Genomic DNA, 17,844 nt, shown 5'->3' with positions numbered 1-17,844 from the left:
TGCTATCCAACAAAAATGAATGAATTAGGCTACTTTTCCCATTGGATTGACTGTTTGCTTCGAGGTAAGGCCATATTTACACAACTATTTCAGGTGAAAATGGAAAAACTGTCATTGTGTTTTGGGGTCCATTTACATGACAGTGGTGCTCTGATCCAATGACAAAGCACATTTTTGGAAATGGGTCAGAAGGTGCAACTTTTTGAAAATGCTCTTGAAACATTGTCATGTAAATGGGGCCTAAATGTTGCTCGTCTCCTCTCTGCATGCAAATTCCTTTCCATGACTCGGAGGGTTTGAGTTATTTTGGCTCCGCCCACCGTTCCTAAACGTGAGGCGTCTTGGTGAAAGACCAAGCTGAGGTGTAAGAAAATGAGGTACATACAGCAGTTGAACCCTCCCCCACCTCTTTTTCCACTCATACCCTCTGTTTTCCTCAATTGCCCCAAACTATTCACCATCAAGTTTCTCTTCCCCCACTTTTCTTACTTATCCTTGACTGCAAAAGCACAGACTCATCTTTCATTCTTCTCTCTCCCTCTGTCCTCTTTTCTCTCTTAACCTGCTGACCCCATTTCTTTCCCCTCTCTTTATCTCCCCCAATCCTTGGAAACCTTTCACTCCACCCTCTTCCATGCCTCTTCCACTTTCCCATGACAGAACCAAGGGCGGGAATCAAATGACCAGCTCCTCTCCCTTCACCTGGTCTCCGAGCCTAAGCTGTGAAAGAAAGCTTTGTCCCCCGGACCCTTCATCGCCTCCGGAGGTATGTCCTGTGTTGTCCATACAGGAAAGGACTTTTGGTCTGACTGGAATTTCTCGGGGCCCATGGGAAAATGTGAGTGAGTTAGAACCTCACTTTCCCTCTGACATCTCCTCCCACAGAGCAAGTTACGTCATGAAGGTGAAATCCTCCAGCCAGTTCTTTTGAAAGCGGTTTCAGTAACTACTTTGATACTGACAAGTAGGGGGCAGTTTACTGGGAGGGATGGGAGGGATTTACCCCCTCTAGTCTACACATTCCCTCTTCTGCTCAGTCATTTCTACTGCAGTGAGGGATCATCAGCAGACCAGACAAAACACATCGTAAACAGCCACATTTAATACATCTCACTATGTCTGAGACAGACAGTCTCTGATACTGTATGTCCTGTTATGGGTTTGTCACCACTTGAGAGGTTAATTTATCTTTGAAATTTGAACGAACAAACAGGAGCACCCACTCGTGGCCTAACATAGTACCGTAATAGGATTACGATTACAACAAAACATCATCAGTAGGGTAAAACTAACCTGCCTCACGACGGTCTAATCCCAGCTCACATTCCCCATTAATGGATGAACTATCCAACGCTTGGAGAATTCTGCTTCACAATGATGGGAGGAGCCAAGATCGAAGGTTTGTTTTCTAATGTCTGAAAACCAAAAAACAGTGCATTTTCACATGCAACGTTGTCAACACTATAAGTACCTGGAAAGAAACTTGTGACACCATGAACAACTTGCAGATCAACATTCAGGTGTTTCCTTTATTTAGTTGTTTGTCAAAACTGAAAATGAGGATTTGTGGTGTTTAAAAGAAAATAAAAGGTTGCATAGCAAGTTTTTTAAAACATGAAGACATAAATATGTTTTGAATTGTGACTTGACCCTGAAAAAGCCTATCTGCAGTCTCATTTTATAAGAAACACATGAAAGTATCTGTAGATTTATCTTTGCCGCACGGCATCAGAGAACAATGCAACATCTATGAACAAGGCCCCAAAATCTCCTCCGGAAAATCTGATGTTCCTCCCTGTAGTCCTTATGTGTCAACACTCACAGTCTGGCCCGAGATGAGTTATTAGTGTGTGTTTCCACCACAAACGTGTTGGTGTCTGTGACCCACAGACTCACCGGGGGGAGCGACCCAGAACGAAACTCAGTAAGGCAGGTCAGATGTCTGCTTGACGCACTCGGCGGGAGGTGGCAAGAGTTGGGTCGTAGACTGAGCAGGTGGGGTAAAGCATGAGGAGCCAAACCTTATTTTCTAAAACTCCCGTCTGCCATGACTGCCCTTTTTTTTATCCCAAGCATCTGTTGTGTCATAATGAATTGATTTTCTTTAGTTATTATTATTATCAAGTCCTGAACAGTTTGCACAATTTATTCTTGTGAAAATACGAAACAATCTCATACAGTTGTTGAGTTTGATTAAGTGTTTGACAATAACTAATGGCTCTCTCTTTATTAATTAGACTATTCTGGTTCAATGCACCTTGCATTTAAATGCAACCTTGATGTGTGTCAAATCAATTTATTTAACAGTCTGACTTCTAGTGGATCAATTAGGAACAGCAGTTAATGTCATTATTAATCTCTTCTGAAGTAGACCTGCAGGATGCATCTTTAATGAACAAAAAATATAATATAGAGAATATCTTCCAGGTACTGTCATTAATGACCATAATATATCCCTACACACAGTCAAAATCTTAATTTAAAATACTCAGGAGTCATGTCCACCATCCACAAATCTGCAAAAAAACAACTTAGATTACAGGTTTGGTAAGCTTCCAATATAGGAGTGGTTTTACAAATATTGTTTGGCAGGTAGGTTAAAATATAGCATGAATCAGATACTACATGTAAAGACATATAATCACATTTTATCTATATCTATCTATCTAGAACTGAGTGTGTAGACTTATACAGTAAATAGCCATGGATGGAAATACTGTTAAGTACCAGTACCTGATCAGTCCAAAATTGTTTGTCAGTGTTTTTTTTTTAATAATTTGAGTAAAATGCCACAGTTATTCAAAAAATATCAGTTATTTATTCAGTATCTTTACTATTTTTGTCAATTTATCCTCGAAAAGAAAAAGAAAGCCAGTGTTTTGTCCCCCTTTAATGTGACCTGCAGGTGGTGGCCCTTCACCTTTACCCACATCACTAAGGTCATTTGAGGCCCATCCTGGGAAAATGCCGGTGTTTTGTCAGGGATGGTTTAGTTAACCTTGTTTACATAACTTGTCTCCCCCCCCCCCCCCCCCCCCCCCATATAACTTAACTCATATGTGTTGGTTGAAGCCGTCGCAAAGTACATATTAACACAGTAAAAGTTACGTAAAGGAAGTTTTTATAACAACCATTGATTCTATAGTTTGCACAGTGATACAAAACAAGGTGCAAGAAAAAAGAAAAAGAAAAGGGGGGCATTGTGGAACTAATATGACATAATCATAATTCTTTAGTTAGTTTTTAGAAAGGAAAATATGATCATTTAAGTGAATAAGACCATTAATCAGTTTAAAGCCTGAGAATCTTGAATTATTTTGTAATATTAACAGGCAGCCAGAGGGAAGCCAGAGGGAAGAGCAAACAAAAGTCATTACCATACAACAAAATAAAAACAGAACATATTCATGACATATCACTGTGCTTAACTGTAAAATACTCTCAAAACAAGTCACTAATAAATGATAACTGCAGTTAGTTATCTTGATGTTACCCAAAATCATGTGTATTCAAAGAGTTTTTTTTCCGACTCCTATTCTAAAATTGTAAAATCTATGAACAGATGACATCTCTTGAAAATGATACCAGCAATACAACCCTTTGTCATCTTGTTTTTAAAAGTGAATATTAAAGGCGATCTTGTCTTATCTTATCTTATATGACATTTAAATCATACATCTGTTGCACACTAGGAGGCAGTGTTGAGGCTCTTTGCAGAATTTTCACATAGTTCAGGTTGCTTTAGCAGGCTGGCTATATTTGCAATCCCGCGATGAGCATCGGCTAGAATACAGAATCTGGAAAGAATTATTTATAAATCTGCAAGAATCCGGCAAGTGCTGATCCATTTACTGCACTTTATAAAAGAATGTGCAAGTATATGTGTGTGGAGTTCCGAAACAAATAATACAACAAGCCATGCATATGTGAGATGAAATAATGAAACATAACAGACTAACACCAATAATAATTAACGTTTAACAGGTCTATCACACGTCAGTCAATAAATACCATTTTCCTGTTATCTTAAACAAATTATCACACATAGAAAAGTTATGTAAGGAACATCCGATACGCCAGAACCACATCTTCAACAGCAACATCATACATGTTGAAAGAAAAACATTAGCACAATGCTGAAATTCTAGGTAGTAAAACAATAACAGCCGCAATCAAGTTACCACTAACTCAAGTTACCAAGTACGACCTGTATGTCATTGACATGGCAAACATGAACTCGCATTTCGCCCGACGCATACACAACTTAATCTTGGATCAGCAGATTTTTTTTGATGGACAGACCATATAGTTTCACTTGTGGCTTGAACAAGGCATCAGAGCTGCAACTTTATCAAACACTGTATAGAAAAAAGAATCTGGTGGTCAGATAAGCTACTATCTGGTGAAAATTAAACACTAAAATACAATCTTCACAACACAGACTGTAGTGTACCACTGCAGAAATGGCATGTGTCTGCTCATAATTAAAATTATAATAGTGTGGCAATCAAGAGCCATTGTAATGCTGACTGATTCTGTGAGAGACTGAAAACACCATGTTGTGGTTTAAACTTGTATTACATGAAAAAATATATATTTTTAACTTTCACATTTTGCAAGGAACACCATCAACACATCACAGAAACGTACTACGACTATCATGTGTGATATTTCCCTCATTATTTGAGTGAATATTAATTTACTTTGAAATGATTCAACATTGTTGCACAAATGTTGTGAGATTATTTAAAAATATCTTTGAAGTGAATAATTGAGTTGATCTTCTTTAATGCATCATACTGATACACAGTGAAATACTATACATATTAGTTCCCTGTGCTTTAGCTTCTTTGGCATATGTTTACTTTCTTCTCTGCCATTCTTTTTTAAAATTCCAGCATTCTTCTGGAAAGGACTGGATGCACATGTTTTGTGTTTCTTCATCTCCGACTTGAATGGGCCTGAAAATCAATATTGCCGTGTTTGTTTTGAATAAACTTCGGTGAGCTGTGAGAACATAGCACCTGTTTAATCTTCCTTGTTGTTTCTCATTGGTCCGGGATGCAGGGGACATGCGTATAAATATTAGGAGTGAGGCTGGGATTGTTGTGTTCTCTTCCAACCAGGGAAACCATGAAGTGGGTCATTCTGGTGGCACTTTTCGGGCTCGGGTTCGCCCAGCACAACCCTCACATCAAAAACGGACGCACCACCATTGTGCACCTGTTTGAGTGGCGCTGGGCCGACATCGCTGCTGAGTGCGAGCGCTTCCTGGGGCCAAATGGCTTCGGTGGTGTTCAGGTGAGTATGAATGGGAAAATTAAATCTAAAGAAAATAATGAAATTATCATAATTTTTCAGTAAAAAAAACAAAACTTTTTTGGCTGTGTTTTTAAAACAGTAATAAACTGTTTAGTTTATAAGTTTAGTTTCATAAAGTAATGCAAAAGAAAATTTGTTTAACTCCACAAATATTGACAGATGCTCAGTTAAAGAAAAATGATAAATTAATCTAAATTAAGACTGCAGTGTGATCTGCATGCATTCCTCCTCTGTTTGCTAGAAATGAATACAAAATTGTTCTATAGCACATTACTTTAGACATTTAATACCTTTGAAATAATCCCATTCTTGGCATTTTAAGTTTTGAACTTTTTTTTCTTGGATATTTGTCATAAATGATATATGTATCAGTCCTAAATATAATGTATTTTTATAGATTTAACTACATGACTTTGTCCTAAATACTTGACTACCGATTAAAAGAAGACAATAAATAAGCATTTAAAGAGGACTAAAGTCTAAGCAGACTCATTGTGATTTCTAATTTCTAATTGAGCCTTAACAGAAAGGTCAAAGGGCCGCATGTGGATCATAAGCCTTGTGATACCTCAGTGTAGTATACATATAGTGCTGAAACAAAGATGCAGGAGGAAGATGACTAACTGGCAGAGGCAGGTGAGTTGGGTGGGGCAGACTGGACGCACAGCGTTGAGAGAGACACTGAGGACCTCTGCTGGGTGGGAGAAGTTTTACAGAGCACAACCAGACTGAATGAATGAGAGGAAAAAAAGCTGGAGTGACAGCCGTTAAACTCCATTATACATGTCCATTCCAGGACTACATTTACCACTGGGAATCTTAATGCATGTCATTTGCTCCTTCCTCTCAAAGTTTCCATGTTTATTGGATCCAAGTGTTTAATGCTGGGTGGGTCAAATTTCCATCCATCTTAATGTAATGCATTTAAACCATGGCAAACAAATGTTAATCCTTCTCAAAGGTCTCTGGAGGTACAGCTAGTTTTTACTCTTTTTGGGAGTATCAGTGGAAAAAAAAAAGGTCTCCAGTAATTTCTTCCCATTTGTCACCAAATATTCTCCAATAGTCACGGTCTTGTTTAATATTTGCTGTAAGTAACTGAAATCACTTTTAATATTCTTCTATCTTTTCCTCAGTTGAAATAAGCTTCTTGTTTCCTGCAGATCTCTCCTCCCAATGAGCACATTGTATTAAACAGCCCCTGGAGGCCCTGGTGGCAGAGATACCAGCCAATCAGCTACAAACTGTGCTCAAGATCGGGAAGCGAGAACGAGCTGAGAGACATGATCACCAGATGCAACAACGTCGGGGTAAACTGCAATATAGACCAGACTTAATAAAAACCATCGGGCTCATTGTTCTTTTGTATTTGCAAGCGTTTTATAACTATACAGCTGTTCCAAAACAAGAAATTATAACCAGATACTTTGTCTGACATTTAACGGTATTTGCACAAACAGTTTTTATTACAACATGCACACACGCAGTGGCATTCAAGGACAAATGGAACAAAGAGCAGCAGTTTAATGAATGAATGTCTTCGTCCAATGGTGTATTCTGTCATATTGTTAACACATTCATTTGGAGCTTTGTCACAAATGTATTTCAGTTGCCCGGCCACTGATGTTACAACAAAACAATAGCTGCTCTGACACAATTTGATGACCCCAGTAGGAACTCAATGTGTGAAGAAAAAGTGTGAAAATGACAGGCGGATAGATAAGATGTGTCGAAACATTGTCGCACTTTCAACCCTGCCATCCAATCGCAGGTCAACATCTACGTGGATGCAGTCGTCAACCACATGTGTGGAGCTGGTGGTGGAGAGGGAACCCACTCCTCATGCGGCAGCTGGTTCAGCGCTGGCAGGAAAGACTTCCCCGCCGTGCCCTTCTCCAATGCGGATTTCAACGACAACAAGTGCAGGACTGGCAGTGGAAACATCGAGAACTATGGTGACGCCAATCAGGTAATGGTGGAAACTCAAGCAGAAATCTTCAAAATAGAGAGTGAATTAGAATGTGCTGTCATATAAATGTTAAATTGCCATTTCAGGTGCGTGACTGCCGCCTGGTGGGTCTGTTGGATCTCGCCCTGGAGAAGGACTACGTCAGGGGTAAGGTGGCCGACTACATGAACAAACTCATCAACATGGGCGTGGCTGGATTCCGAGTGGACGCCTGTAAACATATGTGGCCCGGCGACCTGGCTGCCGTCTACGGACGTCTGAACAACCTCAACACCAAGTGGTTCGCCGGTGGCTCCAGACCCTTCATCTTCCAGGAGGTGGGAGTCTGTATTGTTGAATATTCTCAACAGGGATGATTTACAGCTAAATACAATAACAAAAACCTTATAATTTCTATCAGTTTTTCAAAATACAAAATCTACTCCGATTCTCACTTTAAAGACTGTTGAGTGCCTTGATTATCCTCTTCCAAGGTTATCGATCTGGGAGGTGAGCCTATCGGATCTGGACAGTACACCCATCTGGGAAGAGTGACAGAGTTTAAGTATGGCGCCAAACTGGGAACCATCTTCAGAAAGTGGAACGGAGAGAAGCTGTCTTACACCAAGTATGTGTGTTTCTGCTTGTTACATTATAGATTATATGACGTAGTGATAATGCCCTCGACAGTAAAGCTTAATGAACAGATTCGCCCAGTTGGAAAAACCGTTCTGTTTTGGAGATTTGAGTTTTAAACTGAATTTGTTGCCATGTGTCCAGGAACTGGGGAGAGGGATGGGGTTTCATGCCCAACGGCAATGCTTTCGTCTTTGTTGACAACCACGACAATCAGAGGGGACACGGTGCTGGCGGAGCGTCCATTGTCACCTTCTGGGACACCAGGCTCCACAAGATGGCTGTGGCCTACATGCTGGCTCACCCGTACGGCGTAACCAGGGTCATGTCAAGCTACCGCTGGAACCGACACATCGTGAACGGAAAAGTAGGATTGTGTTGATGAAAAGCTTCGATTATGCAACAATAGGTCTTTCCAAGAGTTTTATTAAACTCCAACCATTGCAGGACCAGAATGACTGGATGGGACCTCCAAGCAACGGCGATGGCTCCACCAAGTCTGTTCCCATCAATCCTGATCAGACTTGTGGAGATGGATGGGTGTGCGAGCACAGATGGCGTCAGATCAAGTGAGTCCTAAAAGAAATAATACACTGCTCACATCGCAAAAGGATAAAACTCACTCCTGCTTCGGTTTATTGGGCATGAAAACTCTGTTTGTAGCATCAAATTTAATTTTGTTAAACCTCCCCTTCAGGAACATGGTCACGTTCCGTAATGTGGTCAATGGAGAGCCTCACGCCAACTGGTGGGACAACCAGAGCAACCAGGTTGCCTTTGGGCGTGGCAGACGTGGTTTCATCGTCTTCAACAATGACGACTGGTGAGGGCTTTAACAATACTGAAGAAGTCATGTCAACAGTTCGAAATGCTTAAACATGAAGGTTAAAGAAATAGTAAGGCATCAATTTTTTGGTTGTTTGGCTGTATTGGAGCCTCTTGCTGGCCGGTTTTGAACCACAGGCTTTATGTTTCACACCCCTGTCGTCCAGTATAGGTATTTGAAAAAATTAATGTCTGTTGTAATTCCACTATGATATTTCAAATACAGGTCAGACTGACTCAATCAAACACTTCTCAGGCTGACTGCCTCTGAAGGAAAAGAAGTCTTTGCAGATTATAGTTGGAGTGGATCAAATACATGCTTAAACAGTGTGATTAAAAAGAATATTTCACTGTCTTTTTCAAAGATTGCTTCTTGAAGGTATTTTAGTTTCTTGATTTTACTGTCTTTTTGAATCCTAAAGAAAATAACCAAAATATGAAAGCATGACCCACTCAAAACAATGTTATGTTAGCAGAACAGAAAATCTGTACTTTGTTTTTATCTAAAGGAACCTGGACATGACCCTGAACACTGGCCTGCCCGGTGGTACCTACTGCGACATCATTTCCGGCCAGAAGGAAGGAGGCAGGTGTACCGGCAAGCAGATCTCTGTTGGAGGTGATGGACGCGCTCACTTCTACATCAGCAACAGAGATGAGGACCCCTTCGTTGCCATTCATGTTAACTCCAAACTGTAAATATGTGATTTAATAATCACTTAAAATAAACATCACATTGAAGGCATGCACCTCAAAGTTGGGTTTTTGTGTGTGTGTGTGTGGAGTATGCACAATCACACCTATTGACACATAACTTTTATGCATTTTACTCAATATTGCACATGTAACTTTAACTTATGTATCAGAATTCTCACAGAATCTCATGTAAAAATGGATAATACACACAATAAACAGGGCAATAGATGCATTTAAATGATTAAAAATACAGAACAAGCAGCTCTCTCTCACACACACGCACGCACGCACGCACGCACGCACGCACGCACGCACGCACGCACACACACACGCACACACACACACACACACAGTGGTGTGACACTACCCTCCCTGGTCTAGAGTAAGTAATGATACAATCGACCATTCACCTTCAGGGAGAGCTGGTGAAGGTCACTAAAATGAAAATCAACAACCAAACAAAAAAAAAATCCTCTATGATGATCACTGATTCTCTGAGAGCTTGACGAGATGAAAATGTGAAAATGAGATGATTTAAGAAAATCATCAAAAAGAAGAAAAGAAGAAAAAAGAGAGAAACAACAAATGAAAAAATAAAAAAACGTTATTGAACGATAATGTAGCAAAAAAAGCATGAATATGTTATATATGACATTTAACAATGTGTCCGAAGTTACACCTCAGCATCAGAAAGAGCTGCAAATGCAAGGATCACTGACAAATCATTACAAATCAATACATTCAAACCAGATGACTTCACCTCAGCTGATTCCCAGTACCTTAAAAGACAGAATAGTTCATACTAATCCAAGAACACCAATTTATTTGATCATCTCTTACTGAATGATGTTTGATAAAAGATATCCCATCCAGACATACAGTATCTGTCCTGCTCACTGGAGTGTGACCTATCACCCACATGCAGCAGGACTGAAACACCTTCTGCAAAAAGATTTTGTGGCGCTCAATAACTCACCCCATCTGACCTCCCGTGGTGGTTTTCCTCAATGCAAACCACATAATGGCTATTTTAAGTTACACAGCCACTTTGCATATTTGAGATAAAAACAGAGGCTGCTATTTTGATTAAATTCTTATCCATGACATTGTTAGGATTCTATAAGATGACACTTGGATGTTTGACATTTGAAACGTTTGAGATTCAGTTTTTCAGATTCCTTCAAAATTGTATGGGATAGATTACTGATGATCAGAGAATATGTGCATTTTTTAAATATATGCTTCTTATGCCTTTGATTTGATTTGTTCTTGTAAAGGGTTAAAGTGCTTGTTGCAAAATCAAGAGGTCAACAGATTAAACAAATAGTAGCAGGCTGAATCTCCACAGCTGGTCTGACTGATGAGAACTTTCTCTACATACTTTATTCTTCATAATTTGATTCAATAAATAAAAATGTTAACGCGGTGTTTTGTCTTGTCTCACAGTAAAGACATTTTCATTAGCTATTGTTGCCCATTACAATTAAAAGTTAATTAAATGTTGCAAATCAAAGTAGATTTATTGTTTGCACTTCAACTTGAGATAATTTTTTCACAGAACCTTCGAAGAGGTGTTATACAAGCTTCAGTGTTCCCTTCCTGCACATGCCTTCAAGCAAAGTTTCTCCCCTGTTTGTTTTGACTGAAAGTAGAACATTGTGATGAAAATGCCCCTGTTTAACCTCCATGCTGATATTTGCCAGCCTCTCATTGGCCATCAGGGGGAGGGAAACACTGGTATAAATACAAAGAGTGTCAGAAGGGGAGATTGGTGAAAACCATGAAGCTGCTGGTTATTTTGGCTCTGTTCGGCCTCGGACTCGCTCAGCACGACCCCCACACTAAGGATGGACGGACCACCATCGTCCACCTGTTCGAGTGGCGCTGGGCTGACATCGCTGCAGAGTGCGAGCGCTTCCTCGGTCCCAAAGGCTTTGGTGGTGTTCAGGTGAGTAACATTGAGAGTGGACAGAGTATTGGAAATGTGTACTCAAGTACTTAATGACTGCTGCTATGAATTTTGTTTCCGTTTCAAAAAATGAAATAAAAATCGATAAAAGGTTCATATACTAGATGTCTGATCATGTTCGTCATTGTCATTATGGGAATTGATCAATTAGAAATGTGGGTGTACTCATATTTTACTAATAAAAGTAGATTACATGCTGTGAATGGTACTCAGAAATTAGTAAAATTAAATTATTGAACAAATGCTCAGAAAAGTATCCCGAGAAATATGTCTTCACCACAGAAATGGGCATATTCATGATTTGTTAAGTCCACATCTAATTACTCAATATAGTAATAATAAATAAAATATAATGAGGTATTTTCACAACAGTCAACCAGTTAGAATTACTACAAGTAAAAAAAGGTATTGAGTATTGACCAGTGAAAGGAAAAAAGCAGGAAATCCTTAATGTGAAAAAAAATGGTCCAACTTGATTCTTCCCTCACAAAACACTTTGCAAGCCTGAGTCGTACAACTTATTATTCAACTTCACTGTCTGTCCTAATGACTGTACTACACTGAATGTCTTCTATATTGACAACACCTGATTCAAATGTGATGAATGCGTTTCTGTCTGTGCTGCTCAGATCTCTCCTCCAAATGAGCACATCATTCTGAACAGTCCCTGGAGGCCCTGGTGGCAGAGATACCAGCCAATCAGCTACAACCTGTGCTCACGATCTGGCAGTGAAGAGGAGCTGAGAGACATGATCACCAGATGCAACAACGTTTCGGTAAACTGCTTCCGACCAATGGTTTCACGAGACACATCAATGACATTGTACATGGACACAGCCTTGTACAGAACACATACAATGCTATCAAATGCAATGACAAAAGAGCACCAACAATCTCACAAGTTAACTGAAAAGGAACTAGAATGCAAAGAAACCTATGTTGATTGGAGATAGAAATTGCATGTTTATGTAGTGTGATGCACCTTATTCAAGTTGTTCTAAAAGGGGCTGGTGCCTGGACCAGAAACAATCAGACATTCTTGTGGCTGTGGAAGGAACTTTAGACAGATTGTGAGTTTCCTTGCCTGGCTGCTTAATGCTCAATTACAACATGATCCTTAAAGTAATAGAGTCCTTAGAACACCAGCCGCTATTTACTATATGTTCAGAATCAGAACGGAGTTTAAATTAAACCAGACATTTTCGTTAGTTATTGTTTGATTTTGCAAAAATATCGCCATCAAGTATACTCTCTGTGACAACAAAGAAAAACTTTAAAGTTGAAGTTCAACAGTTATTACGACACTATTTTACCAGTCTGGCCCATTCAGGATGAAATTAGGTTGTATGTGAACCCTGAACTCAAATGTGTTTGACACCCCTGATCCAAGTTTTGATCATTGCACCACTGATGTTGCACATTTTGTGCCTTCTGAACAGGTCAACATCTACGTGGACGTCGTCATCAACCACATGTGTCGAGACACCTCAGGCGAGGGAAACCACTCATCATGTGGAAGTTGGTTCAATGCCAACACAAAAGACTTCCCCAGTGTCCCTTTTTCCAGCTGGGACTTCAACGACAACAAATGCAGGACCAGCAGTGGTGCCATTGAAAATTATGGTGATAAATATCAGGTGATAAATATCAGTTGAATATAAAACCTACAGATTGAGTCAATCACAATGGACATGTAATGGTCATGTTAATTCACTGATCCAGGTGCGTGACTGCCGTCTGGTGGGTCTGTTGGACCTCGCTCTGGAGAAGGACTATGTCAGAGGGAAGGTGGCCGACTACTTGAACAAACTGATCGACATCGGTGTGGCTGGATTCAGAGTGGACGCCAGTAAACACATGTGGCCTGGTGACCTAGATGTCCTCTCCCGTCGTCTGAACAACCTCACCACCAAGTGGTTCCCCAGCGGCTCCAGACCATTCATCTTCCAGGAGGTGGGCTTCCTCAAATGTTTTACTTATATATCAAACAACAGTTTTAAATGCTGCAATTCAAACAATGTCATTTAAACAATGGCTTCATTTTAGAACCAATCACCACTCTTCTTTTCCATAGTTGTGTGTTTATAAGAATATGTGGCTGCATGAACTTATGTGAACTCAATTCGTAGGACAGATTTACAGCAAGTGAACACAAAGTGGTGCCGGAAATATTTATAAAATAAGAATAATTTAGAAATGAAGCTTACACAAGCATTCTAGTGGAAAATGACATAAACATAAATGTTATTAACTATTGCAGTATGAAATGTTGCTTGCACAAACATTGAGGATCTGTTTATACATTTAAACATTTTCAAGTGAAAATGAATAACTTCCATTGCGTTTTAGGCATCCGTTTATGCGACAACAAAACTCTGAATCACTGGTGGAACTTTCTGGAAATGCTTGGGCTCTGTCTCTGTGTAGACGGCAGAAATACTGCAACTATGCATCCGCAACACAACCATAGTAAATAGTTGTTCTGCACATGTGCCAGTCAATGGACAATAACAACAATGGCAGCCTCCAGAGTGTCACAACTCCCAGTCCATATTCTCCTGGGACTTGGTAGTTTTATAGTTGACTGTCACTGTAATCACCATCCAAGGTCCGTAGTTTCATTCAAATGTCTGTGTACTCCCATTATTAATGTTTAGAGCTCATTGTTCTCTGTGCAAATGTGTGTGGTTTCACGACACAAACAAACAACAGTATCCTCTAATGGCTTCGACGTTTTCATGGAAACTGACATCGTTTTCAAAATATTACCACGGAAATGTGAAATTTTTCTGAAACAAAAAGACAAAAATAATGCACTTTTACCTGAAGTGCCATGTAAACGGGGCCTTGAAGATATGCATCTTATCATTAACAATAGTTCTTTAAAGACTCCTGATGACAGTCTCTTTTTGTGTTAGGTGATTGATCTTGGAGGTGAAGGCATCTCAACTGGCGAGTATTTCCACCTGGGAAGAGTGACAGAGTTCAAATACAGCGCCAAACTAGGAACTGTCTTCAGAAGGTGGAACAGTGAGAAGCTGTGTTATACCAGGTATGTGTTTTGTAGCAAAAGAGAGATTATAACTTAAATACTTCTTTTTCTTCTGCAACAACATTTTCATTGTAATTATTAATATCGGACTTAATTAGTTTCTGCAGGGGCTGCAGTCGTAAAGAATTAACAACAATCCTCCGAAATGATTCTCTAACTTCTGTTCCTGAGTCCAGAAACTGGGGAGAGGGATGGGGTTTCATGCCCGACGGCAATGCTGTCGTCTTTATTGACAACCACGACAATCAGAGGGGACACGGCGCTGGCGGAGCGTCCATTGTCACCTTCTGGGACTCCAGGCTCCACAAGATGGCTGTGGCCTACATGTTGGCTCACCCGTATGGACTGACCAGGGTCATGTCAAGCTTCCGCTGGAACAGACACATCGTGGATGGAAAAGTCGGTTCTTTGTTTTTAAGATGCAATGTTTGGTGTGTGTGTGTTAAGCAATATGCCAAATCTGTTTGTTTAACACTGTTCTCTAGGACCAGAATGACTGGGTTGGCCCTCCGAGTTACAGTGATGGGTCAACAAAGCCCGTTCCCGTCTTTCCTGACCAGACCTGTGGGGATGGATGGGTGTGTGAGCACAGATGGCGTCAGATCACGTGAGTCCTTAAAACTTAGGACTGACCTGTTGAATGAATGGGAAGATAATTAAATTTGACACTGGAATTCAATTTTAAAATCTCTTTTTCAGGAATATGGTCATTTTCCGTAATGTGGTGAATGGACAGCCTCATACCAACTGGTGGGACAACCAGAGCAACCAGGTTGCATTCGGACGTGGCAATCGTGGTTTCATTGTCTTCAACAATGACGACTGGTGAGGACTCTGTGACACTTTAAACTGAAAATTCAAGCATTTATAATCAATATAACTAGTATGTTGTTGGAAGTTACCAGGCGTGTCTAACATAAGGCCTGTGGACCAAAATTGGTTAATTGGAAGCAGGATCCTCACAAAATCAGCTTTAGTGTAATGGAGCAGAGTATATACTTTGGGTTTTTTTTCCTATTCAGGAACCTGGATGCAACCCTGAACACTGGCCTGCCTGGTGGTACCTACTGCGATGTCATTTCTGGCCAGAAGGAAGGAAGCAGATGCACCGGGAAGCAGATCCATGTTGGGAGTGATGGACGTGCCCATTTCAGCATCAGCAACAGCGAGGAGGACCCCTTCGTTGCTATTCATGCTGAGTCCAAATTATAAATACTTTAAATAAACATCACCTTTAAAGCTCAAAGAATGACCTAAATGGTTACTGACGATAAATGCTTGTGTCATAACTTTTTAGTTTAGTGAAAACTAGGGATTTGGTTGATGGGACAGACTGAAAAGTAATGCATCTTCAGTTAAAATTCGTAACTAAACTGAGAAAAAAAAAACCTGCATTATAGGTTGAAACAAAACTAGACATGAACAGTTTACCTTTAATTTCATGATATTGATTTTTTTTAGCCAGCTCTGACAATTCGAGTTTGTTTGGAAATCTGGTACATTTGCTTTCTGACCCCTGAATTTTACACTCCAAGACATTGCCCAAGGACAAGTCTTCCGCTGGAACAGATGTATTCTTTGGGTCATAGCACATGTTATTGAAACTCAGTGTAACATGGGTTTCCAGCGAACATCGGTTGAGAGGCAAGATGCAGACCTTTAACAATGTGACCTAAGTTACACCTTAGCATCAGAAAGAGCTGTAAATGCAAGGATCACTGACTAATCATTACAAATCAATACATTCAAACCAGATGACTTCACCTCAGCTGATTCCCAGTACCTTAAAAGACAGAATAGTTCATACTAATCCAATAACACCAATTTATTTGATAATCTCTGACTGAATGATGTTTGATAAAAGATATCCCATCCAGATATACAGTATCTGTCCTGCTCACTGGAGTGTGACCTATCACCCACATGCAGCAGGACTGAAACACCTTCTGCAAAAAGGTTTTGTGGCGGCTCAATAATTAACTCTATCTGACCTCCCGTGTGTCTCTGTTGGTTTTCCTCAATGCAAACCAGATAATGGCTATTTTAAGTTACGCAGACACTTTGCATATTTGAGATAAAAACAGTGTGATTAAATTCTTATCCATGACATTGTTAGGATTCTATAAGATGACGCTTGCATGTTTGACATTTGAAAAGTTTGAGATTAGGACAGAAAATGGCAGTTTGTTGTTATACAACAACCTGCAAGATAAAGCTGGATAATCCCACGACTGGTGTGACTGGCATAACATCAAGTGCAGTCACTTCATTACATAAACATGCGAGTTTTTGGAAAAGCTTTAATCATGGAAAAACAAATTGTTGAATATGCTTTCTTTCTCACATGTTGTTGCACCCTGGCCAGATAACAAAAACACACCACAGATAATTTGAGAAGAATAATTGAACTTAGATCAGTTTTCTGTTTAATTTGTTTTGGTTACTCTGAACCAAAGTCCTGCAGACTTAATGCTTTATAGCTCAAATGATGACGTCTCAATTTCTTTAGATTCCTTCAAAATTTGGATAAATTAATTGCCGTGATTACTGACAATCAGAGAATATATGCATTTTTGAAATATATGCTTCTTATGTCTGGTAAGTCACACTGGGGTCCTGTTAGTGTAATACTACAGTATTACTCAATATAACTTGAACAACATTCTTGATTCACCTTTTGGGGAAATCCAGTGATATAATAATGCCATTTAATGACACTTTTAAGATAAAAGTCAAGATTTGTGGAGTTTTACTTTGCTTGAGTTACATTATTTTAATGGTTTATTAGAGATACATTGATTAAAAGGGTTTTATTTTTATTTGATTTGATTTGTTCTTGTAAAACGTTAAACTGCTTGTTGCAAAATCATGAGGTCAACAGATTAAACAAATAGTAGCAGGCTGAATCTCCACAGCTGGTCTGACTAGTGAAAACTTTCTCTACATACTTCATTCTTCATATTTAATTCATAAATAAAAATGTTAACGTGTTTTGGCTTGTCTCAAAGTAAAGATATTTTCCTTAGCTATTGTTGCCCACTACAATTAAAAGTTAATTAAACGTTACAAATCAAAATAGATTTTTCGTTTGCGCCTCAGCTTGAGATAATTTTTCACAGAACCTTCGAATAGGTGACGCACGTCTTCAGTATAATTTACTCGCTTATTATTATTTGTTTGACTAAAGACGTTATGCAAGCTTCAGTGTTCCCTTCCTGCACATGCCTTCAAACAAAGTTTCCCACCTGTTTGTTTTTACTGAAAGTAGAACGTTGTGATAAAAATGCACCTGTTTAATCTCCATGCTGATATTTGCCAGCCTCTCATTGGCCATCAGGGGGAGGGAAACACTGGTATAAATATGAAGAGTGTCAGAAGGGGAGATTAGTGAAAACC

General features: G+C 39.6%; 2 protein-coding genes across 2 annotated transcripts; both read left to right on the top strand.

Moving 5' to 3' along the window:
* Positions 1–5,133: 5,133 nt before the first annotated feature.
* LOC308135202 (alpha-amylase) lies at positions 5,134–9,430 on the top strand (the record flags this gene model as incomplete). The annotated part of the gene is made up of 9 exons (XM_080503078.1): positions 5,134–5,301; positions 6,486–6,632; positions 7,094–7,291; positions 7,378–7,608; positions 7,765–7,898; positions 8,051–8,273; positions 8,354–8,475; positions 8,604–8,729; positions 9,241–9,430. The coding sequence occupies 9 exons, from the start codon at positions 5,134–5,136 to the stop codon at positions 9,428–9,430; spliced, it is 1,539 nt and encodes a 512-aa protein (XP_080359204.1).
* A 1,777-nt stretch (positions 9,431–11,207) lies between these two features.
* On the top strand, positions 11,208–15,660 carry LOC308135203 (alpha-amylase-like; the record flags this gene model as incomplete). The annotated part of the gene is made up of 9 exons (XM_080503079.1): positions 11,208–11,375; positions 12,026–12,172; positions 12,836–13,033; positions 13,119–13,349; positions 14,315–14,448; positions 14,625–14,847; positions 14,934–15,055; positions 15,148–15,273; positions 15,471–15,660. The coding sequence occupies 9 exons, from the start codon at positions 11,208–11,210 to the stop codon at positions 15,658–15,660; spliced, it is 1,539 nt and encodes a 512-aa protein (XP_080359205.1).
* Positions 15,661–17,844: the final 2,184 nt, after the last annotated feature.

This window comes from Blennius ocellaris (genome assembly GCF_963422515.1).
Source record: "Blennius ocellaris genome assembly, chromosome: 10".
NCBI classification, from domain to species: domain Eukaryota; kingdom Metazoa; phylum Chordata; class Actinopteri; order Blenniiformes; family Blenniidae; genus Blennius; species Blennius ocellaris.
The sequence above is the reverse complement of the archived record's forward strand: the minus strand, read 5'-3'. Positions and strand labels throughout refer to the sequence as shown.